Consider the following 27,583-nt stretch of genomic DNA (forward strand, 5'->3'; position numbering starts at 1 on the left):
CAGAGACCTCCTAACACAGGTGCATTTACGGAAGGGTGGGTGAGGTAAGGGTGAAGGGACGGGAAAGAAATTAGTTCAACTCCAGCTTTAAAGCTATGTGATATTTGTTAGAATCACTTATTTCATAAACCAAGGCATCGTGTAGGGCATTTAGGGTTAGATCAGCACATTCCTTTACACTGTCCCCGGGCCTCGATAATAAAATTCACATTATACTTAACGCTGGGGGCCCACAGCACAGTGCAAAGGTCCTCAACGTTTTCTCTGTCCCGCGTTTCTGAAGCTAAGGAAGGTCCTATTGGAGCCGCGGCAAACTGCGGCGTTCAGCCAGAACTGCTGTGCGTCACTCAACATCCGCACTGGGGAAAGAGAATTGTCCCACACTCTGGGATCTTCATAGTCGGCTCTTCGCAAGAGCCTCCGGGTACTTTACCAGTTGGCCCCCCGCAATCCCCTGCGCTAACCTGGGAGGAGTTGACCTCTTGGGGATTCTACCAACTGAAAAGCGCAGGGGTGAAATGACTGAATGTGCTGGGATATGGGAGGTAGAACGGAAATGAAAACGCCTTAGATAATAAATCAAGCAATATTGTCTAACAAGATACAGGAAGAGATGCTCTGGACCTCAGAAAACGGCTCTTTTTATTTTCTTACAATCTAAAATAACCCCTGATTTCCCCTACACTTAGCGCGCCTAGTCTTTGGTCTCTCCCGCGCCGGGCGACCCCGCCGTCACGTGCTCCTCCTGTCCTTCTAGCTGAACGTGCATCCTGCTGAGGGGACAACCGAGCCATGGCAGCCCTCCTGAGACCTGCCCGCTGGCTTTTGGGTGCCGGGTCGTCTCCGCGGCTCCCGCTCTGCCTGCGTCTCCTCGCAAGCTGCCCGGGTCGGCCGCACGCAGCCCACTGTCTGCCTGCCGCTCGCGCCCGGCCTTTTGCGGGGTGAGTGTCCAGGCCCTGCCTCCAGCCAGGTTGCGCGGGGTCGTCTGCGCTTGCGGGGTTGGGCCCGTCCACACTCCTAGCCGGCCCACGACCTAACTTCCTGGGGGTTTTGGACCACTTGCTCCGACAGGGGTTTTCGGGTGACAGGGTCATGGGTCTACAGAAGGTCATGGCTGCGGGCAAGGCTCGCTTCCGGCTTGCTCCTGCCCTCGCCACTTCGGGACTGGGTCTCTTTTAGCCCTTCGGCTGCCCAGGGACAGTGAAGCTAAGGGTGGGGGGCTTGTTCCTGCTGTGAGGGTGGGGTGGTGTTCCCCTCCTTATGATTGGCATGCTTAGGTGTTGTCCCACGTGGGTTCACTGTTGGTGATCAGCTACTGTGTAGTATTTAGAACTGGAAAGCTTTTTAAAATCTTTATTGGCTGGGGGATGGTTGGGAGTTTAGGATGAGCCACGGATAGTTTAGAGCTGGATATCTGATTATGGTCATTTTGGACTTTTGCTTGCGTTTTCTTTTTAAAAAAATTTTAAAAATAAACGTATGTGTATTTTTAGTTGTAGGTAGACACAATACCTTTGTTTTATTCTTACGTGGTGCTGAGGATGGAACTCAGGGCCTCATGCGTGCTAGTAGAGCGCGCTACCACTGAGCTCAACCCCAGCCCTGCCTGCATTTTCTTAAATGGTATTTTCCTTTCATATTTACGGAAGTGTCATATGGGCTGGGAATTGTCGCAGTAGAATCTGACATTGAATGAATGAGTGAACACATGCAGAGTACTCTGTTGGGTGCTGGGGAACTAAAGACAAGTTAAAAACTCAGTAGCTGTTACATGTGTGATTAATGCCTTCATAGATTGGGGTTATGGGAAGAAAGGTTTGGTATCAATTTGTGGGGAGGGAATAAAGAAGGTTGATGAAAGTGTTAATTTGAGTAGTAGTTTATATACTTAGAAATGCTTAAGTTTAACATTGGAGAGAAGCGATGTTGGAAGAATTCATAAAGGTACTTTGAGATTTACCATGAAGACTGAGAGCTAATGATGTGGAAGGGGGGCGGTGAAGGAGGAAATCAGATTGTAGGCTCCTCAGTTTATTTGCATTTTGCCATTGAACAAATCACCTAACATCTCCAGGCCTCAGTTTCCTTAGCTATACGCTGGAAGCAATAGTAGTGTTGTTATTTGCATGGGATTATATAAAGTATTTAATATAAGGGCCTGACATATAGTGCTATATTAGTTACTATGATAGCATCCTGCCAGGAAACCTGATCTCTATATAAAACTAGAAGAAGGAAATGTTTTATGATTTTTAAACAACTTAGTCATAAATCTCAGGGAGCCAAAGATTAATTGGAGTCAGCCTGTGCTTTTTTGTATTGGACCTGAGTAGTTAGTTAGCCTTCAGAAATCATGCCTTGCTTTCATGGAATGACATCTCTTGGTTTTCAGAGTTTCTTTTGAGAAAGTTGTGCCAATTACTCTTATTTTTCTCTAGTCCTTAATATCCCTGTGAGAGCAGAGGAGGGTCGATGTCATTTTTCACCTTCACCCTTGGATTTGAGAGAAATTTACTAAAAAGTCAATGTAGTAGAAAAGTTATTGGTCAGGGTGTTTATCAGACCTGGGCTCTATTTCCTTGCTGTATAATCTTAGACATCTTACCTAAAATGTCTGAGCCTCAGTTTCTTTTTCTGTACATGTAACAAGGCCTTTTCCCTCTACTGGTAAAGCTAGTTTCTTGTTTTGGACTCATTTATATGTTTCTTCAGAGGAGGCCTACTTTGACATCAATCTAAAAATCTACATCATTCTATTTTAATTTTATCCCTGACATATTTCACTTGTCTAGTATTAGTATTTATTTGTTCTCTGTTTCCTTAGCAGAAAGCAAGCTGCATGAGAGCATGATTTTGTCTTTTGCCTGTAGGTTCAGATCAGAGTAGGCAATAGAGAAGTATTTGCTGTCTTTCTCCCGGATTCTAAACATGCTTTCTATACAGTCTGGTATTCCAGAGCCTGTCAGCAAGACCAGATTTTTCCCATTTGGAAACCAAACCTTTGCCAGGACTGTTACTGTAGAAGCTACAGTCTCTTTCCTGTCCACCTTCCCATTTCCTTCCTTTCCTCACTTCTCATTCACTCGTCAAGCCACTGCAGTCACACCACCGCCATAGGACAGCATTGTGTTATTAGTAAATTTTTGTTGTAATTTCTTTAAATTATAAAACTCATGTTTTTTGGGGAATAATGTAAGGTGTGTGTGTGGGGGGCAATAAACCAAAAATCACCCTTAATCTATCACCCAGAGAGAGGTATTGATGTGTGTGAAATGTATGTTTATTTTTAATTTTTGCAAAGGGTGTCTTAATTAGCAAATCCACTTTTTAGTCTTTAACCTCTCACTTACTGTTTTCTTACTTCCTTTTCATGAGATCCTTTCCCTGGCATTGATGTCACTTTTGATTCTCTTTTCTGTGGGATTTTTCTCTCTTATTGCTTTCTTCCCGTGTTCATTTATTGAATGCTTGTGTCCTCGGGGGTTTTAGCCTTGGTCCTTTATATTCTATCACTTTTTTTCATTCTCTGGAGGTGACCTTTTCATTTTTAGGGTTATCAGTTCTTGCCTACCTCTCTGGTGGTAGCTTTGTTTCTCCTCTTGGATATGGACTGTCTACTAGGTGCCTCTGCCTGGTTGAAGGACAAGTCCTTCAAATCCAAAACATCTGAAACTGGACTCACCTTTTCTCCCAAATCAGTTTCTCCTGTGTTCCCTGTTTTTGTGAATGTTGCTATTTCTTTCCCAGAAAGAACCTGGGCATCTTTGTTCTTGATCTCCTTACTATCGAATTCCCCTTAATTTATTTATTGCACAGGTGATTAAGTTCTGAGATCTACTTTGGAAGGTATCACCTCTTCCTCCAACCCCATTTTCATTCCCCAGCGTCCCTGGCAACTTGATCATGTCATTTTCCTATTTCCATTTAAGCCCTGTTGTGTCTTCTGCTGGTTTCAGTATCAGATCTAGAAGCTAGCATAGGCATTTGTAACCTGGGGATGCCTCTGGGATCCTCACAGCTGTGTGCCCCTAGAATATGGAAGGACTTCTGTTCTCAAAGTATAACAAAAACACTCATTAACATTATTGTACATGTAACCGCCAACACTTCAGATCTGGCTCTTAGTTCCTGGAAGGCAGAGTCTAATTCCTTTTGCCTCTAATTTTGTGGCCTGTAGTAGGTGTCAACTATTTGTTGAGTAAATCAGTGAACATCTTAGATGTTGGTAGAGGAATATTGTGAGATACAAAGTAGATTAAAGGGTTCTTCACCTATTCATATCATTACATGTGCTTCCACAAATTCATCCTAATCTTGATTTCTAGTTATGTCCTCTCTGAGAAGGACGCAAGAGAATTCTTGATTGAAATTATTGAAATTTATCAATCTGTTTTCAAAATTGAAGCACCAGAAAGTGTGCACTGATCTTTACTTTGGTTTTCTCTTCATTCCCTATTTTAGCACCTTTTTTTTTTTTTTTTTGGTATTGTGGGGGCTCAACCACTAAGCTACATCCCCAGTCCTTTTTATTGTATTTTTTTTTGAGACAGGGCCTTGCTAAGTTATTTAGAGCCTCTCTAAGTTGCTGAAGCTGGCCTCTAATTTGGGCTCCTCCTGCCTTAGCCTCCTGATTTGCTGGGATTACAGGTATGCACCACCTTGCCTGACACTTTTTTTTAAAACAAATGCTTTCTTCCAGTGCTTTGCTTATTCTCTGTGAGGATGGGAGGGGTAAATACTTTTGCTTTCTCACATTTTTCCTTATACTTCTGGATTAGAAGCTGCTTATGTAGTTCTTATGAGAGATTTTAGAATATTGCTTGTGTGCTTCAGAGGAAAGATAAAGTTTGAGCTCAATCTGGAGTGAATTTAGACTGATTGACTCAAAGGTGAAAAATCACATATTACTTGGTGATAGAATGGTGTGAACTCCTAAAGTTGGAAGAAAAGGAAACTTTCCTTTGTTTACCTCTCAGTTTGGAAAAATCTTAAGGTATTAAGAGTCTGTCTGAGTCCTTTGGTCTTATGAAGTCTGAAAGATTCACCTCTGCTCCATTTGTGTATAAGTCTGTGAATCACAGAAGACTATGACAAGCACATTTATACCTATTAGATGTGTGCTGTCCCTGAGAGGGGAATATAGTGCTGTGGTGTTTCAAAGAGAGGAGTAATCATATTTGTTTTGTGGTAGGGGACCAATCGAATTTTAGAGGCACATGATTATGGATGTGCAGTATTCTAAGGATCGAGAAGCCCATGAAAAGATTTAGCTGCACTTTTATCCTGTGCAGCATGGTGGAAGCTGATAGGCAAAGACCAGTTGATTCCTTGAAGCCCCAAGGTTGATTAGAATGTTGGTTGATTGGTTGATGGTTAGAACCCATTGGAGGATTTTGAGAAGTTACAGGTCTTGATAAAGTTTACATGGACTACAGGAGAGACAGACACTGGGAATGGAAGTTAGGAACAATGTTGTACTCGGGGGGCGGGGAGTTCATTGTGACTAAGCTTTATAAAAGATTAAAAGAGGAAAGGAAAAACAACAACCCAGACAACAGAAATCTATTGAGTACCTTCTATTATAATAAGAGCTATTATTTACTGAGCACTGCTTTGTTAGTCTTAACATTTTTTTTTAAACTCCTGATCTTCACAAGGTAGACTTTGTTTTGCTTTGTGATGCTGGGTATTAAGCCCAGGGCCTCACACATGCTAGGCGAGCACTATACCATTGAGCTAAATCCCCAGCCCTAAGGTAGACATTTTCATTCAAATGAAGAATCTAATAATATTTAGAAAGATCTAGTACATTTCTTAGAGTCACACAGCTGTTAAATAGCACAGCTTGGATTTGAACAGGCCTTTTAAAATAAGTCTTGTGATCTCTGCTAGTTCATTTAAAAAAGAAAATGCTTTCATGAACACTTCATTAATATTATGTGTACTTTGCTAGGTCCTTTATTTACACTTTCTTATTGTTGCTCAAACTTTGTGCATTTGTGTACTGCCTTCTGATTTTGTGCCAAATTTGAGTACTTCTAAACTGTTACTTAATATTTTTTTCTGTTGGCCTTAGGTTTAAACTAACATTTTTAAAATTTAATTTTGTCTTAAACAAAAATGCTAGTAAAATCAAAGGCTTGATGTCATAGGGTCTTTTTTTTTTTTTAATTGTGTTTAGAAATAAGTAAACCAATGGACAGCTTAGTCTCAGTGCTATGTAAAATCATCTTGACTAGCAGAAATGTGATATATCGGAAAGCACTGCATCATCTCATTTAATCTTCACAAGTAATAGCCTTGTAAAGTAAATACTGTTTTTATCCCCTAGATTATAGACTTAGAGAATATCTTGTGTTGTAAAAAAATACCTGAGACTGGGTAATTTATAATTAACAGAAATTTATTTCTCAGTTCTGGAGACTGAGAAAACCAGGACTGAAGGACTGGCATGTGGTGAGAGCCTTCTTTCTGCATCATCCCATGGTGGGAGGCAAAAGAGCAAGAGAACCAATTTCTGAAAGCCCCTTTTAAAAGTCATTAAACCACCTATAAGTGGCCTCTTAAAGACCCTACTTCTTTTTTTTTTTTTTTTTGCGGTACTGGAGATTGAACCCAGGGCCTCGTGCTTGCAAGGCAAGCACTCTACCGACTGAGCTATCTCCCCAGCCCAGACCCCACTTCTTTTTTTTTTTTTTTTTTTTTTTTTTTTTTTGTGGTACTGGGGATCGAACTCAGGGCCTTATGCCTGCGAGGCAAGCACTCTACCAGCTGAGCTATCTCCCCAGCCCTAGACCCCACTTCTTAATACTGTTACACGGGCAATTAAATTTCATGGACTGTTTTGGAGGGATAAACCTTCATTCAAACCATAGTGGAGAAAGTTGCAGTAACTTGTCCAAGGTCACACGTCTTACAAATAGCAGAGCCTAAAGGCAGGCCAGAATGTGGGACCCAAGCCTGTGTTTTTACAGTTGTGGTGTTTCCAGTATGCCGTGAAGCCTCTTGTTTGTAAGATTATGCTTATCAAGTGTTTATAAAAATGATACATAATCCAGTGGGATGTATACAAAGGATTAAGTAAGCCTAGTTACGGCACTTTTACACTAAATTTTCTTCATTGGATGGGAAATGAGAATTAACAAGGTGTATTGGTGAGACTTGTTGCCTGGAGTTTGTGTTTAAGTCAGGTAGGGGCCTTGGGAATATTTCTTTCTTTCCCTTCTACACTGCTCACTCTGGGCTAAGCTTCAGTTTGTCTCCCACCTGGACTATCACAATGGCTTCCTTAATGGTACCTATTTTAAATCATGGACTATATACCATTGGGTTTCTGGGGGGAATTTTTTCTAGTAGTACATAAGGATTTGGAACCACTTGGTGAATTGGAACAACAGTCTCATCTTTTTTCCTAAATGTTATCTATTTAAAAATTCTGGTGGCTCCTCCCAGCAGCTAGATAGTTTTTATTTTTTCAAAACAACTAGATCATGTCATAACTCCTGCATATAAATCTTTAACAGACTCTGATAGGATTCAATACTTTCTATAAGATCTACCTAGGATAGAAAGAAAATCCCAATTAGAATACATGACCTAGCCCAGTGTTTTCTCTCCAGCCTCATCCCTGATGCCATCTCTTGCTTGCTTACTTGGCATGTTGACTGTTCTGGAACACTCATTCCCTGCTATGTGTTCCTTTTCATCCTGAGCCCAGACCTTTAAATATCATTGTTCTTAAACATTTAAAGTAGAGCTTTGCTGTTAGAGTCTTTAATATAGAGTCACTTTTTAATTTTCTTCATAGCTCTTTCCACAGTTGGTGTTTTTATAAAAAGTTTTTTTTATCTGATATGCTCATAACTGAACAGAGATCCCAGCACAGTGTCTTATACGAGAAGGGTGCTCAATATTTTGTTTAATAAATGAAAGAACTTAGGTCCATTGTGATTAAAGTAAGGAACAATTTTAGGATCTTAAAGCGGGGATGACTTGAAGAAAGATGACTTTGGGGATACTGATCTGGCAGTTTTGTGGAGACAACTTGAAGCCTGAAGAACTAATGAAGATTTTATTGCAAAAATCTGTGTGTTCAACAAGGGCCTAAGAAAGAAAGAGACATTCAGGGACTCAGCAAATGGAATATAAAGGGTGAGAGATTGAGCAGTAAAATAATTAGCCTTAGATTTTTTTTTTGTACCAGGGATTGAGCCACATCCCCAGCTCCTTTTTTATATTTTATTTAGAGGTAGGATCTCACTGAGTTGCTTAGGGCTTCCCTAAGTTACTGAAACTGGCTTTGAACTCCCGATCCTCCTGCCTCAGCCTCCTGAGCAGCTGGGATTATGAGCATGCGCCACCATACCTGCCTCAGAAACTCTTTTTGTACATTGCTGGTAGGAATGCAGAGTGGCACACTATTTTGGCAGGTAGTCTAGCAGTTTCTTACAAACTAAAAAACAGGTTTATCCAAATGAGTTAAAAATTTATGTCCTCACAAAAACCAGCACACACGTTTATTTAGCCTTATTTGTAATTGCCAAAAGTTGGAAGCAACCAAGATGTCTTTCAGTAGTTGGAGGTACAAATTGTATACATTCATGTAGTGTAATACGAGGCAACAATAAAAAGAAATGAGCTTTGATACCATGAAAAGATATGGAGGAACAGTAAATGTATATAACTAGAAGAGAGCCAATCTGAAAAGGCTGTGTACTTTTTTGTGTAACTATATGATATTCTGGAAAAGACAAGATCTACAGAGGCTGGAGATGTGGCTCAGTAGTAGAGCACTTGGCTGGCACGTGTGAGACCCTGGGTTTTATTCTCAGTACCGCATATAAATAAATATATAAATATATAAAAAATATATAAACATATAAAAATAAAGTTCCATGGACAACTAAAAAAATATTAAAAAAGAAACAAACAAACAAAAACTATAGACACATGAAAAGATCAGTTCTTGCCATGAGTTCAGAAGGAAGGTGAAAGCCATGACTAGGTGGAGCACAGGGCATTAGGGCAGTGAAAGTATTATGTATGACATTATAATGATGGATTCATATATATTTCACCCTATAGATTTGTACAGAATGAACCCTAATGTAAGCGGTGGACCTTAGTTAATAATAATGTACCAGTATTAGTTGGTTGTAACAAATATAGGACAGTAATGTAAGACATTAGAAGGGAAACTAGGAAGGAAAGAAGGTATACGGGAACTGTACTTTCTGCACAATTTTCATGTAAACCTAAGATTGCTTTTTGAAAAATAGTGTAGGTTTAAAATGGGAATTCTATGGAAATCTGTTTATAATAATCTGGTTCATACACATACATATATTTGAAATATGGACACTTGCATATAAAGTTGTTATTATTATTGTAATAAAGAGTAAAAATAAAAACTACTGGGCTGAACCTGTACCTCAGTGGTAGAATGCTTGCCTAGCATGTGCAAGGCCATGGGTTTAATCTCCATACTGCAAAAAATAAAATAAAAAATAAAATTACTACCATCACTTATCATTTTTGTAAAACAAACAAACCCCCAGAAAAATAGCCATTTAAAATGCCAGGTGTTACCAGAGGAAGTTCATGTGTAACCTGAATATTAGTGGTGAGTGCCAGAGTTTGAGGAGGGAATCTGAGGTGTTGAACTCAAAAATGTGAATGAGCTATTACGATAGTTGGTTGATAAATTTCTCTTATGTGGTTATATCAATGTTGGTTATAAATTTGGAGGCAGTATGCACCAACTTACGTGTGCCTTTGTGTGGAGCCACCTTTACTAATACCATCTGTTTCTTCCATTACAACATACTCAGTTGCTCTGGTCAGTGAAGTACTTGTTTTCCTCAAGGTATATTAGAGTGGATTTACAAATACTAGACAGTATTTGTACTCAAGGCGTGGGTTCAATCCCCAGTACTACTAAATGAATGAGTGAATGAATTCTGGGCTGTATAATTAATGTAGAAAGCACTTGGAGAATCCCTTGTTTCAATATATAATTCTTTGACTTTTTAGTAAGGAAAATTAGCTTGAGAATGTTCAGAACGATTTACTGGTTTATACACACCTGCCTTCTGCCTGAATTTTGTTTGTTCTCTTTACCAGTTATCAGATTTGAGGTGTGTGAAAAACTAGCAAGAATACTTCACTACCATTTCGAAATTTCTGTGTTAATCAGCTTTTGTTAGTAGGCAATATTATTGCACACTTGCCTGAACTTGACACATTGTTATGGGTGATTTTAAATACTGTTTGCTTGACACTAACAAGGGCATAGTTCAGTATCACCCGATATAGGAACAAATAATTGGCTGTGGAAACCTTTGGGAAGTAAGGGACAAATAAGTTATATGGTATGTAGGTAATGCCACATTTAATTAATCTCATTTAATAGTACTTCATTGATTAATTATCTACAATTTGCTGATCACTAGGTTTGTAAAGATAAGACATTGTGAACTGGGAAATGTAACTGTGGTAGAGTGTTTGCCTGGCATGTGCAAAGCTGTGGGTTCAAATCTCAGTACTGCCAGAAAAGGAGGGGGAAAAAAAAGGAAGAAGGAAAAGAAAAGATAGTCTTTTTGGTTGGTGTCCCAGTTTTTCCTTTTGTATTCCAATTTATTTACTTAAATAAGTGGAATTACTGATAATCAAATTAGTTGTGATTTGTCCCAGATTTCAGTGGTAGAATTTCTAGTGTAGTATCAATTACTGCCTCTGTGATTTATATCATCTTATGATGAATCCTCTGGTATAGTTTTCTTTAATAAAACTTCACGTACATAATCGTTCCATTTGGGACTGGTTTTCTAGGTTAATAACATAGGAAAGCAATGGCTTTATTTTTCTTGGGTCCTGGGAATCAAACCCAGGACCTCATGTATGCAAAGCAGCATGTACTCTACCACTGAGCTATACCCTCAACCCCTGCAGTTTTAGTTTTAAACTTACCAATGATTGTGGTAGAAATGTGCACATGCCAGAAAAATGTGATTATCCATCCTGGAGGCATGTCCTGAATTAATAAGTATTTTTACATTTTGCTTATTAATTATATACTTAGTTTGTAATACTTGGTTTTACTTACTGGCTGCTATAATTAAGATATTTGTGGAATAAATGTGTAAATTTCCAAGAATTACAAGTGTTGTCAGTTAAAAATGATAGATATTTGAGTGCAGAGAAAGTCTTTAAATACAAGTATTTACATCAGGGCTTCTTTATACTTAAGAATTATTTATTAAGTCTGATATTTGTGGATCAGGTGTAGCCTTTATCACTATGGAGTGAAATACCTCTGATCTCATGTTGAGAGCATTTGGGAGTCACTGTATTATTAAAATACTGATTATTAAAATAAAGATTGCTTGCTTTTTATAAACATGTTTATTATTATGACCTAAGCTTATTTTTAAACATTTTTCTTTTTTTTCTGACTTTTCTAAAATTAATGATGTTTAAAATGCGAAGCTTAGTTTTTATTTATCTTTGATAGTTGTTTCAAATAATTAGGAAGTATACAACTCTTTTTGACACATGTAAAACAGATAAGAATTGATTCAAATTTATTTAGACTGATGGGAAATGATTTTGACCTGAATAATCCTGTAAAGAAACTACATAGTTTTAACTTGAAATTAACTTTTTATTCCACATAAAATAAGCTTGTTATTTACATTTTAAATATACAATAAACCCAGAAAACATTTGAAAGTGGTCTTCAGAATTTTGGGTATGTTTTAGATATCTTGTCTCACTTATAGAGGCAAAAGGAATTTTGTAGTGTAAACTGGTTCATTTTCCTTAATTAACCTGGTTTTGGTTAAGGGTGACTTAAAACACACCATATTTTTACTTTTTGAAATTATTTTAAATGATTTTATGTTGAGGGTTATGAAGGTATTCTTCATTGTTCAGGAGATTGTGTATATAATTTGTGTGTGTGTGTGTGTGAGAGAGAGAGAGAGAAAGAGAGATATTTTATCTAAAACAAAAGTCAACTTTCCTACCAATGTATACTTCTCTGAATATTCTATTGTGATTTTAGGTATTTATTAACTAATTAGAAACTTTATGTAAATTTTGCTTAGAAAGATGATCTATATAGGTAGCAGTTGACTTAGTTTATTCCTAATTGTTTCTTTTTATAGAGAGCTACTGAGCCAAGCAAGGCTATATGCCATTGTTGCTGAAAAAAAGAATGATCTTCAAGAGGAGCCCATTTCTTCTTCTAGAAGAAGTGCTAATCAGTTTGATTGGGCTCTAATGAGACTGGATAATTCTGTCCGAAGAACTGGCCGCATTCCAAAGGGACTTCTGCAAAAAGTCTTTGATAGCACTTGTCACTCAGGTATTTCGAATTGTTTCTGCTTAGAATGTTGAACCATTTAGTGTTTGGGGGAGAGGTCATTGTAGATTGTTTGGTAATTTGAATTTTGTTAACTATAATTATGATCTTGGTATCTATCCAGCTCAGTTAGGCAAAATTTGGAGTAACTGAAACACCTTGTTTTAGGCATTTATTTCAAAGTCGGCAAACAAAAATAGTCTTTTTTGCTTTCTGTGGTTTATAGAAATAGTTGCTTTCAGTGGTAAGTTGTCATTGAAGTTTCTAGTTTTTCTTACCTTTCTTTGTATATTGTAACTTTCCCTAAGATGATTTTATGACAGGATTTCCATAAAAGACTGATAATGCCCTTTCATTTTCAGTTAGCTACTAAAATTGATTATGCCTTTGGTAAGCTGATGGAAGCCATGGTTCTTCACCTCCCACCCCTTGCCAAAAGCCAGCATGCAGACATCTAATTTTGCATGTAGTAAAAGAAGACTCACACGCTTCCTGAAACTTACTTATGAATATCAGTTGCATTAAGAAGTGTAGCTATAAACTCTGATGATGAGGTATACCAAAGAATTGACACTTATAACTACAGTCATCTATATTTAAAAACCATTCTTGTCAATTTTCTCTCTAAATTTTTAAGAATTGTTCAACTGCCAACTGCAGTCAGTTTTAGAACATTTTTGTTACCCTTAAAAGAAACCCCTGCACCCCTCACCGTCAATCCCCAACCTCCTCAACCCCAATACCATCCAGCCCTAGTCAACCACTAGTGTATTTTCTGTCTCTGTAGGTTTGTCTCTTCTGGATATTTCATATAAATGGAATTATTTAATAGGTGGTTTATTTTTGTTTTGTCTTAAAATCAGCTTTCAGGGATGTGTAGATAAAGGTTATACACATAGGAAGGAGGAAATTTATATTATTGTGTAAACAATTATAAAACTAAATTGGATATTCTTGAGCTGGGGTTGTGGCTCAGCGATAGAGTGCCTGCCTAGCATGCATGAGGCACTGGTTTTGATTCTCAGCATCACATGTAAATCAGTCAATCAGTAAAATAAAGGTCCATAACAGCTTAAATAATATTTATTAAAAAAAAGCTAAATTGGATATTCTTGAGTTTTAATTATACTGCTTTGTAACATTTTCATAAGATACTGAGAAGTATAACCTTTGAATTTTAGCAAGTACTGCTTGTAAGTTAGGTTCATTGTTTTATATTTAGTCACACAGATTACATAGATTTTACACATTTCTTAAGAAATGTATAAAACCCCAGACTAGGGCTGGGGTTGTGGCTCAGTGGTAGAGCACTCACCCAGCATATATGGGGCACTGGGTTGGATTCTCAGCACTGCATTAAAAAATAAATAAATAAAGACATTGTGTCCATCTACAGCTAAAAATATTTAAAATAAAAAAGAGAGCAGACTAATATTAAAAATTTAACTTGTAATCTTTAGTAACATTGTGATTATGATTCTTCTAATATTTGGGTACTCACAATATTATCTTTGAGCCAAACATTTTATAGATTTCAGTTTAAATTTTGATATTTATCTACATTATGTTGCTACTATTAAACATTGTCAACCTTTCTTCCATAGGTAGCCCAGGTGGTAATCAAGCCTTGCTTCTACTGCGCAGCTGTGGTTCTCTCTTGCCTGAATTGAGTCTTGCAGAGAGAACAGAATTTGCTCACAGGATATGGGACAGACTTCAGACACTTGGTATGATTAGTTGAATAATATGATGTGTGTTAAAGGTATTTTTTTTTCATAATAAAGTGTTTTTTACGTAAATACTATAATTTTATGGAAGGGCTACTTGATTCATAATATTTTGGTCATATGTTATTTGGTGAGTTATAGTGACATCTAGGGGCATTAAGAATGCAGTAATTTTTCATAATAATTATTACAACTTAGGGAAATGAAGAATAAAGTAGGTATTTGGCCTACCACAGTTATAACTGTGCATACAATTTGAATCAAACAGTTGCTTTTGTTAGAATTTAGCTATACTCGCATGTGTGAAAGAGTATTCATTTTAGCTTGTTTGTAATAGCGGGGTATTGAAATCAATACTAATGCCCCTCACTGGGGATTAGATAAATAAAATTATGGAACATCCATAACAGAATACTGTGCAAATCTTAAAAAAAGAAGGCTCTATTGAAATACTAATGGGGGATTTGTTGTCCAAATTATAAATAAGATACAGAACAATGTATAGTATATAATAATACTTTGAAACTGTTATTTACTTATATGCATGTGCATACAATATTGAAATAGTTTTGGAAGGATGATAAACACTAGATACATTTTTATAGCATATAGTCAAAAAATAACTTTAAAGACCAAGGTTAAAAGACTCAATTTTAAGATTTAAAATTCAATATATATTCCTGATTTTTATTAACTTTAAAATCTAGAAGGATGCTCCTTAAGCATAATAGAATCTAAAACCATGAACTAAAAAATATAAAAATAAAACCATGAACTATTTTGCATAACACAATAGGATGTGAAATTAGTTTGACATAGTAAATGTTTGAGAATCCATAACTTTTCTAGTTTCAAAATAAAATTGGTAGAGGATCCAATTAAGTGGTACCACAAATATATAAAATATCTAGGACCAGTCTTGAAAATGTAGGAAAAAATGTAGAATACAGACCAATCCTTACCTCACAGTTTGGAATTTCTCTTGAATTCACATTGATGACAAGTTCATTTTTTAAAAGTTTAAAAAATATATATAAATGTTGGATATCAGAATGGAAAAGGATTTTTGTCAGTTTAAAAGCAGCAGAAAAACTGGGCATGGTGGCACACATCTGTAATCCCAGTGGCTAAATGAAGTTGAGGCAGGAGGACTGTAAGTTTGAGACCAGCCTGAGTAATTGAGAAAGGTCCTAGGTTGAATCCTTAGCACTACAAAACAAAAACAAAAAACAGCAGAAAAGTGATAAAGAATTGGCTGTTAAAAATTAGAAATTTCTAGTGCTGGGTACATAGCTCAGTGATAGATTGCTTGTCTAGTATAGGGGGAGCCCTGGGTTTGAGCAACATACTGAAAAATTTTTTTTTCTATTTATCAGTAAGTATATCAGTAAGTATAACTTAAGTAAGTTATGTAATTAAAAATGGGCTAAAATGAGAAATATTGACTTGAAAGATTATTATTATTATTATTATTCTAAAAATTCTGAATATTAATATTCTAGAATATAAATGGTCCTTTACATGGTAGTGAAAGCACTAAAACCTTAATGGATAGCAGAGGTACAAGAATGTGAGGTAAAGTACATAAGGCAATGCTGTTATATATAACTTTTGGTTGCTAAGGTGTAGGGTATTTTAGGATTATATCCCTAAATTTTGAGATTTTAGTAAATTTTAGTTAGATCTAAATTTCATTGGTACACAATGAGACCCTGTCTTGATATAACCAATAAAAAGAACTGGGATGTACCTCAGTGGTAGAAAGTCCTTGGGTTCACTCCCCCTCCCAACCCTAAAAATAATACGTCTCACTTCCTAGAATCTCTTAAACTGACACCAGATAATGACCATAGACTGAGACCAGTAGCAGTTGAATAAGGGTATGGAATTTAATTTATGAAAATTTAATGAAATATGTTAGCCTCGATGGATGGAATGACTATGCTGTCGTGAGTGGGGAGGGTAAGCCTAATTGTGGTAGCCCTAATTAGCATGGTCCTAGGCAGTATGGACGCAGAAAGAAAGGACACAGAAAGGGCATTGGAATACAGGTAAGTAATGCAAACTGACTAAAAATGATACTCTGCAACCAGGGATGGAGAAGTTTCTTCAAACAAAGGCTTGTGTGACCTGGTAAAGAAATAAGAAAAATTACCAGTACATTCCTATCTGTGTAAAAGAACTCCAGTCACATTCCATAAATAACTGCTTTATATAGAAAAAGCTTCAAGCCACTTTTAAATATAGAGGTATTGTTGGCCAGGTGTGGTGGTGCCCACATGTAGTCCAACAACTTGGGAAACTGAGGCAGGAGGATTGCAAGTTAAATGCCAGCCTTGGTAACTTAGGGAGAACCTGTCTCACTGAAAAGGGCTAGGGGTTATAGCTCAGTGGTAAAGTACCCCTGGGTTCAGTCTCTTATACCTAAATAAATAAATAGGTATTGTTAACATTTTCTAACAGGAAGATGATACACTGTGTCATATGTAATAGGCCTTTTAAAATCTAAAGAGGCAGTTACTTATAATTGTATAGTAATTATGTTTTATTGGCTTAACTTGCTTTGTTCTCATAGGGTATCTGTGTAGATGGGGTTAAGTGTTAATACACCTGGGTGAAATGCTACAGTGATAAATTTTACCTTTTTTTGGTGTTGTTAAATTTAGATACACATGATTTCTATTGTGACAAAGGATATAACTTTAAATGCTTTTCTAAAAATTTGATTTAAATTTTCTTTGTAGGCACTGTGTATGATGTGAGTCACTACAATGCTTTACTTAAAGTCTATCTTCAAAATGAATATAAATTCTCACCTACTGATTTCTTAGCAAAAATGGAGGAAGCAAACATTCAGCCAAATCGAGTAGGTAGTTGTTATGGTGAATATTGATTGGCCATACCAACTTTTTGGTTTCTTTTGCTCAGGGAAAAAAAATTCACTAGCCCATTTCATTGACAGGTGACATACCAGAGGCTGATTGCTGCTTATTGTAATGTGGGAGATATTGAAGGTGCCAGGTATGGATCTTGTTATAACTGTAGGTTTATGCAAACAATTTATAAATTTTATAAACCTAGAATGTTTATTTTTTTAAATAACCTTTTTCTAATAAGAATAGTTATTTCAGAAATATTTTAATGTAGCAAAATTTGGTAATATTTTAGATAAAATATAAAATTATAGATAAAATATAAAATTATATAAGAGGAAAAGATGAATAATCTGTTTTAATTACAGATGTTGTTTTTTAGCAGAGCTATAAAATTAAGATATAAATGTGCCTTTACTTTTTTTTTTTTAATATTTCCTAAGAGAAATGTTCTTAGTATTTTAACTGTGTTCATGTATAAAACCAGGAATCCCACTGATTCATATAAAACCAGTTGTAACATATTACTGCTTAGGTAAAATTTATTGCCACTTTTGTATTGAAGACTGGGGAAATAAGGCATAAGTTGAAACAGTTTTATTTTTAAATGTTTTATAAAAACTTTAAAGTTAATTAACAATGTAGAACAAACAATCCGATTTTCAAAAAATTACCTTGTAATTTTAACAAGAGTACTTCAAGATTATTACTAGTCTAGGGAGTAGGATTTCAGGAAAAGGGGATCATTTTCACTTTATAGTTTATAAGTAAGCATGTGTTGTTATATTGGAAATAACTAAAGGCCTAATTTATATGTGTACAGCCAAAGAGTGTCTTCATTTCTCTTTTATTGCAGCAAGATTCTTGGATTTATGAAAACTAAGGATCTTCCAATCACAGAGGCAGTATTCAGTGCTCTTATTACAGGGCATGCCAGAGCTGGGTAATGTTCAACTCAGGGTTTTCATTCTTATTCAGTATTTAAATTATAAAACATCGTAGAAATTATAAAACATCGTAGATGTTTGTATCATCAAAAATATGGAGAATTAGTACTTATTACTCTTTTTAAAAATTGCTCTTATAATTTGTTTTAAACATTATTTGAAAATACTCAGTTTTAAAAATTGGGCTTAATCTGGAGTAACTAAATTTGTAAAATTTATTAACAGTTCTGGAAAATTTTTAAAAAATTTTTATGGGTAATTTACTAAATGTTATTTTTAAAAGGTAAATAAATCCAAGTCATAGTGTACTTAGTATATGAGGGTACATTATTTAATATTTGTATAATCTGTGTTTTTGGGGGAAGGAATTACCTGAAAAAATTTTTTGATGTTTATGATCTTTGTTATTTCAGAAATATAGAACTAGTTTTATATGTATTTGTCCTTTTTTAATATCATAATTTCAAGTATTTAAAATTATTGGTAATATATTTTAGGTTGAATAATTATATCTGGAAATATCATAGTAATCTGTTTTATTTCTTTTGAATTAACTTTTAGAGATATGGAGAATGCAGAAAATATTCTCACAGTGATGAAAGACGCGGGAGTTGAGCCTGGTCCAGACACCTTCCTAGCATTACTGAATGCGTATGCCGAGAAGGGTGCCATTGACCATGTTAAGCAGGTATGACTCATGTAAAGAAACGTGAAAGTCATCTGCATAAAACATTTGTGTTTTATATGAAACAGGAAGTTGTAGCACTATTTTTAAAATGTCTTCTCGAAGAGAGTAGTATTTAAGAAAAAAAAATTTAGTGTGGTACCCTGGTGTTAAATATATATAAAATAGTTGTTGAAATAGAGTATTTCCTGCTTTATTAAAGAAGTTCCAAACCTTTACATGGCATTTGTTCCTAATTTTTTGGATCTTGGTATGTTATTTACTTAAATTAAAAACTGATTTCTACTTGTTCTAATTTCTGTAACTGTTTGTAGACTCTGGAGAAGGTGGATAAGTCTGAAGTTTACCTTATGGACCGTGATTTATTGCAAATTATCTGTAGCTTCAGTAAAGCTGGATATCCTCAGTATGTCTCAGAAATTTTGGAAAAAATCACCTGTGAAAGAAGATATATTCCAGGTAGTATAAAAATTTTTATGTACATTATTTTTATGTAAACCTGAATTGCTATTTCTTACATGGTGGAAAGGGCATTCTCAACAAAAATAGATTGTGGTAAGTGAATATAGGACTTTTTAAAAGCTTAATAAGCTAATAAACATGAATTAATGAGTACATGGGGATTTGGAAATGTTTGTTTATTAGGCAGACATATCCTTTTGGTGTTGGGAATTCCTAATTTTGTCTTTAGTATTGGTTGTAGTGTGAAAATACCATTCAGTTTAGTAACAAAAGATATCTTTGTTTTCTTCCCAGATGCAATGAATGTCATTTTGCTGTTAGTCACTGAAAAGCTGGAAGATACAGCATTTCAGATTTTATTAGCATGCCCTATATCAAGGGAAGACAGCCCAAGTGACTTTGGCAGTTTCTTTTTACGACACTGTGTGACTGTGGATACGGTATCTTGTCTTTTTTTACTTTGTAGATGGTATTACTGGCAGTAATATTCTTTAAAATACAAGGTTTATGAAAATAGACTAATTGTAAACATAAAAACCTTGTTTTTGTCTTGCAAGATTTTTGGGTAGAAAGAGGATGAGAGGTTCAAATTTTTCATCCTCAAAGTGGTAGAATATTTGCAGAATGTCCAGAGGTGGGATATTTGCCAGTCTAGCTGATGTGGTGACTTATTTTCCTCTAGCCTGCAGAGAAGCTGACCAACTACTGCAAGAAGTTAAAGGAAGCCCGGATGCACATGTCTCCTTTGCAGTTCACACTCCATTGTGCTTTACTGGCCAATAAAATGGGTATTCGGTTATTGTTTTAGTTAAAACCAACACCAGCAGGTTTTGCTGAGGTAGTTTGGTAACATTTTATGATATCTCTTTCAGATTTGGTAAAAGCTTTAATGAAGGCCATGAAGGAAGAAGGTTTTCCTGTCAGAACTCACTATTTCTGGCCATTGCTAGCTGGACATCAGAAGAAGAAAAATGTTCAAGGTTAAATTTTGTCTTTTACTGATTAGTAATAGTGGTTCAGAGAACCAGAGTCAGAGTTTGTGTACACATCTAATTCAGTTCTTTGGGAAAGCATACTTGTTCCTGAATATTAGATCTTGTGAGTCAGTGGAATTGTGTTAAATCATAGTGAAGTCTCTATGTAAGCATTTAAAAAAAAAAAACATAATTGATTTCTTTTTTTTTTTTTTTTTTCTGGGTGCTGGGGATTGAACCCAGGGCCTTGTGCTTACAAGGCAAGCACTCTACTGACTGAGCTATCTCCCCAGCCCTTTAATTGATTTCTTTCATCTTAATTTCATTTCTTAATTCATCTCTGATCTTGAGTAGTTTTAGATAATTGTCAGTCTTTTTTTAAAAATTTAATTATTTATAATTAGTTTGTCTATCCTTTATAAAGTTATACATAATCAGGTTCATGAAAACAAGAAGTGGGCCATTTCCTTTGTGGACCAGCCTTTTTCTTCTGAACAGAGCTTGGTTACAATAATAGGAAAGCCAGGAAAACTTTTATTGCAAAATGCGTGCTTGTGACCTGACAGCCTGCTGATTGAAGGACAGAAATGTTCAATCTTTCAGGTACTTAAGTACGTTTAAGCATTTAGCATACTTTTCCCTTGCACACATGGGATGTCTATAGGATATGAATAAGAATTGAACAAATATTAAATTTTAGAGTACAGTATCTAATTCTTTGGTTTGCATTATTGGTAATTCAGAAAGAGTAGTCTTATAAAAAGATGCTTTTAACAGAAGTACTTCCCCCTTGGGGAAACAAAAAATGGTCTTTTTCATTTTATCTCACAGTATAATGTGCTTTGGAATGAGATGCAGAGTTGTTAGTGTGACATTGGGTGACAAACAAAATGCACAAACAACAAAAAAAGTGCTTTTAGCAGACTTTCATATTGCAATTTTATTTTAAATATATAGCCGTCTTCTGGTTTAAAAGAAATAGTGAAACAAGTATTCCCTAATTGTTTCTGGCTATAAAAGTCTCTAAATCCTTTTTAGAAAAATCTTTGTGAAAACAATATGCTAGTTGATTAACTCTTTGTCTATCCTCCAGTTCTGAAAGCTACAAGAGATAACCTTTAACCCAGTATCTTTGAACCACAGAAAGTTTACATCATTGCATCAAACTCTGGGCATGTTAGTATTATTTACCTTTTTATACAGGTATGAAAATACTTTTGGTACCCTGTTGAAGTGTGTATTTATCAGGTAAATTCTCTTTTCTCAATCATAACAGGGTATGTAAACTTGAATTGGTTATGACATTATTTCTACTTAGTAAACATAAAAGAATTTAGGTAATTTCTTTCTGTAGTTATAGTGAGTTGAACTAGTAGAAAATGGGCTTTATCTTGAATCATTCTTTTCATAGAATTGCAGAATTTAGATTTCAAAGGTGCCTTGTTGAAAGCTCACATTGTATTAATGAAGGAACTGAGAACCACAGAGGGATTTAGTGACTGACCTTAGGTTCTCCATCTAGCTGTCAATAATTCTGGGATTAGAATGGAGGATTTATTTAAACATTCTTTTTATACCATAATGCCTCCATTTTAGACTTGTATAAACATTTTACCGTATTTCTTTTATAAAAATTCTCAGTTGTCTTTTAGAAATTAGGTACCAGTTTTTACATTAAGGACTTTTTTTTGTATGTGTTGCTAAGAATTGAACCCAGGACCTTGTGCATGCTAAGTAAGTGTATACCCTCAGCCATTATTAAGGAAATTTTAAAAAGAGGTAGCCTATTTTACTCAGTAAAAATTTTATATGGAAAAATACTGATGTTTATCCTTCATTGATAAATAGTGAATTAAGAACATAAAAGGTTGTCAGTTGTTTTATAGTTACATTTATTCTCCTTTGTGGGAGGTCCTGGAAGATCATAAAGTTTATATTCTACAATCTTCTTTCATACAGCAGGGAAATGGCTATATGTATTCCATATAGTTTCTGTAGAAAAAAGTAGCATTCTTATTGATGTAATGAACTTGATCTTTGTCTAGTGAAAGTCATATACATATATACTGGTAGAAATAAAATAAGATAATGGTTTTAGTGATGGAGGATATGTGGGAGTTTTATATAATGAATAAAGAAAACCCTTTAGGAAATCAAAGATGTTTGGAGGTCAGGTAAAACTGAACCAAGCATTTTCAACAATAGGATGATCAAATTTCTGATCGAATTTTCTGTTTGCAAATTTACCAGTCACTGTTCTCTAAGATACTTGTGTGTGTGTGTGTGTTACTGGGGGTTGAACCTGGGTATACGATCACTGAGCTATATCCCCAACTGTTTTTATTTTTTATTTAAATACAGGGTCTTGCTAAGTTGCCAAGGGTGGCCTTAAACTTGAATTTGTGATCCTCCTGCTTCAGCCTCCCGAGTAACTGGGATTACAGGAGTGTACCATAAGAAAGATTCTTAAAATGACTTTTGCATGTCTCATCTTACTAGTATTTTTCACTGTAGCACAAAGGAAAGAGTCACCACTTAGAGTAATGACATTTTTCAGCCCCTTGTCTACATGAGAGGAAATGCCCAGAATGAATGGGGATCTACAGCCTTTGGGATAGTTGGAAAACATAAAAATAAGAATATGAAGGGGAAAAAATATATAAGGGAGGGGTGATCTGAAAAATGTAAAGCCAGTTGAATGAAGTGTCAGAATATAGATAACTTTATTTTCAAAAAGTAAGACTTTACCCCTTAACAATATGAATGCATTGGGAAGAGTGTAAAAATCCCATGAAGCAGGCAGTTATAATTGCTAGTTGTTCATGTGAACCCTCTTTCCCAAAATGGTTTTAACTTTTTTATTTCTTATCAAACTTCTTTTTTTTTGTTTAACAGACATTTTATTTTTAGTTATTGATGGACCTTTATTTACTTATTTATATGTGGTGCAAGCACTCTACCATTGAGCCATAACCCCAGCCCTGTATCAAACTTCTTGAATGGAAACTGTACTCTAGATATATAAACTTTCTCGTGGCACTTGAAATATTTTTATTAGATTATATCTTAGGTTAAATTTTCGAAGTTCACAGAGGTTTGGAATCCTCTTTTTCTTTTCTTTTTTTTTTTTTTTTTGGTACTAGGGATTGAACCAGGGGTGCTTAATCACTGTGCTACATTTCCAGCCCTTTTTTGTATTTTAAAATATTTTATATTTTATATTCTTGCTGAGTTGCTTAGGGCCTTGCTAAATTGCTTAAGCTGGGTTTGAACTCATGATCCTCCTGCCTCAGTTCCCCAAGGAATCCTCTAATTTAATATAAGATTATATCTTTTTTTTTTTTTTTTTTTTTTAAATAGTAATGTGAGTTGCGTTACTTGTATAGATATATCATCTCAATCCTCTTCCCGCCCCCGCCTTTTTTTTGTACTGGGGATTGAACCTGGGCATCTTGCCATTGAGCTACATCCCTACCCCTTTTTATTTGTGATTTTGATACAGGGCCTTCTTAAGTTGCTGAGGCTGGCCTTGAATTTGTGATCCTCCTGTCTCAGCCTCGTAGGTTGCTGTGATTACAGGCATGTACCACTGTACCACACTATCGCTTTTCCCTTCTTTTTGATAAGTGCTTCCTTCTTTTTATCTGACCATGGTCAGTCAGGGTGCCTGAGGGAGTGACTGATCTTAGTTGGGCTTTCAGTGTGATCCCAGGCTTTCCTAAGCCTGTTTTAGTTTCAGTTAGAAATAAATGTATTTTGAAAATGCCAGCAATACAGATTATCTAAATGAGCAGAATATACTTTTCTCTCTAATAAAAATTCATGGAAAATTAAAGAATTAGTAAAGAAAATGCATTTGAGGCATAGCTGATGGAGCGAGGTGTCTGATATAGGAAAAAGAATCTTATCTACAGTAGCTTTATTGACCTGTTTTCAAACATTAGGAAATCTATTATCTAAGGAACTTTAAAAATTTTCAAGGGTACAGTATAATATTAACTGGTCACCAGGTTATACATTAAGTCTCCAGAACTTACTTATTTTGTAACTGAAAATTTATACTTTTCCACCAATATCTCCCCTTGTTCCTTTATTCCCTGGTCCCTGGTAGCTCTACCTCTGATTATGAGTTCAGCTTTTTTAGTACAGTCATACATCACTTAATGTTGGAATGTGTCAGGTGATTTCATCACAGTGCAGTTTTATGTACAAAAACCTTGATGATATGGCCTACTACATACATAGGCTGTGTGGTATGGCCTTTTGCTCCAACACTGCAAACCTGTACAACATGCTACTGTACTAAATATGATAGGTAATAGTCATATAATAAGTGGAGTGTCACCCAGTGGTAGGAATTTTTCAGCTCCATTCTTATCTTATAGATCCATGTTGTATGTGTGATCTGTCATTGATCAAAACATCTTTAAGCTGCATGACCATATTTGACTTTCTTTGCCTTTCTATACATACTCCACATAGCATAATGTCTAGATTTATCCATGTTGTTGCCAATGATGGGATTTCTTTCTTTTTTAAGGCTGAATAATATCTCATCATACTGTCCTTTGTATGTCACATTTAGTTTTCTTTTTTTGCACTATTGGAGATTGAACCCAGGGCTTTGTGCATGCTAGGCAAGTGTTCGTACCACTGACTTACATCCCAAGCCCTTTTTAAAATTTTTATTTTGAGATGGGGTCTTATTAAATTTTCCAGGCTGTCCTTAAATTAGGATCTTTTTGCCTCAGCCTCCAAGTGGCTGGGATTAGGCTGTGTACCACCATGCCTGACGTCTTTATTTGTTCTTTCTAGACATACATGACAGTAGAGTGTATTTTGACATACTGTACATACATAGAATAAGTATAACTTATTCTAGTTAGGATCCCATTATTGTGGTTGTATATGATGTGGAGTTACTTTGATTGTGTATTCATATGTTTTCCATTCATTTGCCAATAGAATGTTGTTCCCACATCTTGGCTACTGTGAATAGTGCTGTAGTGAACAATGGCATGCAGATATCTCTTTGAGATATGAGATAGTGTTTCCATTTCCTTTGTAAATTTATCCTGAAGAAAGATTGCTTGGACATATGGTAGTTCTATTTTGAAGTTTCGGGGAACTTCTATTCTGTTTTCCATAATGGCCAAATCAACTTATATCCCTACCAATGGTTTACCAAGGTTCCCTTTCCTGCACATCCTTACTAGCATTTGTTACCTTTTATGGTTTTAATAATAGTCATTCTGGTTTTTTGTTTTTGCAGTACTGGGAATCAAACCCAAGGTCTCACACATGCTGGATGCACTTCAGCACTGAACTATGCCCCAACCTGGTAATGGTCCTTCTAATAGGTGGAGGTGACATCTCATTCTGGTTTAGATTTGTTTTTCCCTGATACTAAGTGATGTTGATCATTTTTTCATAAACCTGTTGACCAGTTTATGCCTTCTTTGGAAATAAACTGTATTCAGGTCCTTTGCCCATTTTTTTATTGGGTTATCTGTTTTTTTGCCATTTAGTAGTATAAGAGATAAAGACATATATATTTACTATTACACATATAGATGCTACTAAAGATATACAATATATACGAATAGATAGATAGATCTCATAACTACTAAATGGAAAAAAAACAGATAACCTAAATAAAAAATGGATAAAGGATCTGAAAAAAAATATATATATATATAGAGAGAGAGATATATCATCAAATAGGCAGTTTGCAGGTATTTTCTCTTATTCTGTAGTTGTCTTTTTATTTTGTTGATTGCTTTCTTTGGCATCCTGAAGCTTTTTAGTTTGTTGCTGTCTTACTGAGTTTTACCTTTGGTGTTAAATAAAAAAAAAAAATCATTGCCAAGATCATTGTTTTCTTCTAAGAGTTTTATGGTTTTAATCTTTCATTATTGGTCATTGTTGATGTTTAATAATTGTTAACATTCCTTCATCCATTTTTAATTGATTTTTGTGTATGGCATGAGGTAAAGGTCCAATTTCATTCTTTTATATGTAGATATTCAGTTTTCCCAGCACCATTTATTAAAGAGACAGTTCTTTCTTCATTGTACATTCTTGGTGTCTTTGTCAGAATAAGTTGACTGCTTACGCATAAGCTTATTTCTGGGCTCTCTATTCTGTTTCATTGGTCTGTGTGTCTACTTTTATGTGAGCATAAAACTTCAAAAGTTAAAATATTCTGATCCGTAATCTGAATTTTATCTAAAAAATGTGAAGATGTTTCATAATGTAGTTAAAGTTGCCTGTATCTTTCTATACTCAGTGGGAATTTAATCATTTGTACTAGAGTATATATGATATACTCGATGTATATTATATATGTGTATATATAACAAAATCATATAGAAATATATTATTATATAACAAAATTTTATAGAAATGCAATTTGTAGAGGACATTGTAGGTCAGAAACAAGGACTTTTAGGAGAGGTTTTAATAATATGAGAGTAGTGCAGCTAAAGTAGTAAGTTTAAAACAGGTAAACAAATATGTCCTTTTTATTAAACTGTGAGTAATTTTCTAAAATTATTTGAATCTGATATAAAGAAATCAGTTTGTACTATTTGAAGGAAACTGTAACTTTGGCATATATGAAAGGACCTTTTAAGAAATTATTAAAATATGTTTTTGTGAGTGGGGAATGGAAAGGAATAATTACTAGATTTGTAAATTAGTCCTTGTTTTGTTTTGTTTTTGTGAAGCTGGGCATCAAACCCAGGGGCTTGACCATGTGATTAAAGTATTTTTTCACTAAGCTATATACCAGTGCTTTGAATAGGTTTTAAATACAATAAGACAATAATTCATTAGAATCATTTGCTCTCTATTCATTTTTTATTCTTATATTATAAAATATGAACAATTAAGAGTACTTTTTACTTAAATGCTTAATCAAAAACACTTTTTGAAACTGGTTTTGTGTTTGATAGATCCCCTTATTCTACTCCCCCAAGCCCTTCCCATTGCAGCATTTATTCTTGTCAAGTTTTTTTGTGCAAATCCATCACTGCTGTATGATAGCAATGATGTTTTATGGTCCATTCTGTTGGGATGCTAGAAATGTTAGGCACAGTGTTTAATGGTTTTAAGTTTTCTAATAGTCATATTTTTAAGAATACTTTCTTAGCACTCACTACTAAATTAATAGAGATTAAAGGAAAACTTAATTTTTTTCATTTATCATCATATACCTCCCAGTTTTCTAACTTTTCTGCTTTTTCTTTTAGACAAACAAAATGCGAGTAATTTTCCTGCATTATGATTCAGAAAGTAATTGAACTGAACTTTCTGTTATTTTGTTAATTTCTTCTGTTATTTTGTTAATTACTTCTGTGTTTTGTCTTCCAGGTATAATTGAAGTCCTCAAAGGAATGCATGAAATGGGAGTAAATCCTGATCAGGAGACATATTTGAATTATGTGTTTCCATCCTTTGATAGTATAAAGTCAGCCCGTGCTGTTTTACAGGTGAGTACAAAGGTAGTTTTAATTGGGTAATTGAAGAGAATATCTTTTCTCCTTAATA

The 27,583-nt window shown here is 35.1% G+C and overlaps 1 protein-coding gene across 1 annotated transcript in view; it reads left to right on the forward strand.

Annotated features, from left to right (window-relative positions):
- Nucleotides 1-740: 740 nt before the first annotated feature.
- The window catches only part of LRPPRC (leucine rich pentatricopeptide repeat containing), a 104,195-nt gene continuing 77,352 nt past the window's right edge, over nt 741-27,583 (forward strand). The window contains exons 1-12 of the mRNA XM_079109758.1: nt 741-941; nt 12,168-12,367; nt 13,969-14,091; nt 16,836-16,957; nt 17,054-17,112; nt 17,821-17,907; nt 18,473-18,599; nt 18,911-19,055; nt 19,353-19,498; nt 19,741-19,846; nt 19,931-20,038; nt 27,407-27,525. Coding sequence (XP_078965884.1) covers nt 793-941; nt 12,168-12,367; nt 13,969-14,091; nt 16,836-16,957; nt 17,054-17,112; nt 17,821-17,907; nt 18,473-18,599; nt 18,911-19,055; nt 19,353-19,498; nt 19,741-19,846; nt 19,931-20,038; nt 27,407-27,525 — 1,491 coding nt within the window. The 5' untranslated portion in view covers nt 741-792. The remainder of the gene's footprint in view (nt 942-12,167; nt 12,368-13,968; nt 14,092-16,835; nt 16,958-17,053; nt 17,113-17,820; nt 17,908-18,472; nt 18,600-18,910; nt 19,056-19,352; nt 19,499-19,740; nt 19,847-19,930; nt 20,039-27,406; nt 27,526-27,583) is intronic.

Source organism: Sciurus vulgaris (genome assembly GCF_902686455.1).
Source record: "Sciurus vulgaris genome assembly, chromosome: 14".
Classification (NCBI taxonomy): domain Eukaryota; kingdom Metazoa; phylum Chordata; class Mammalia; order Rodentia; family Sciuridae; genus Sciurus; species Sciurus vulgaris.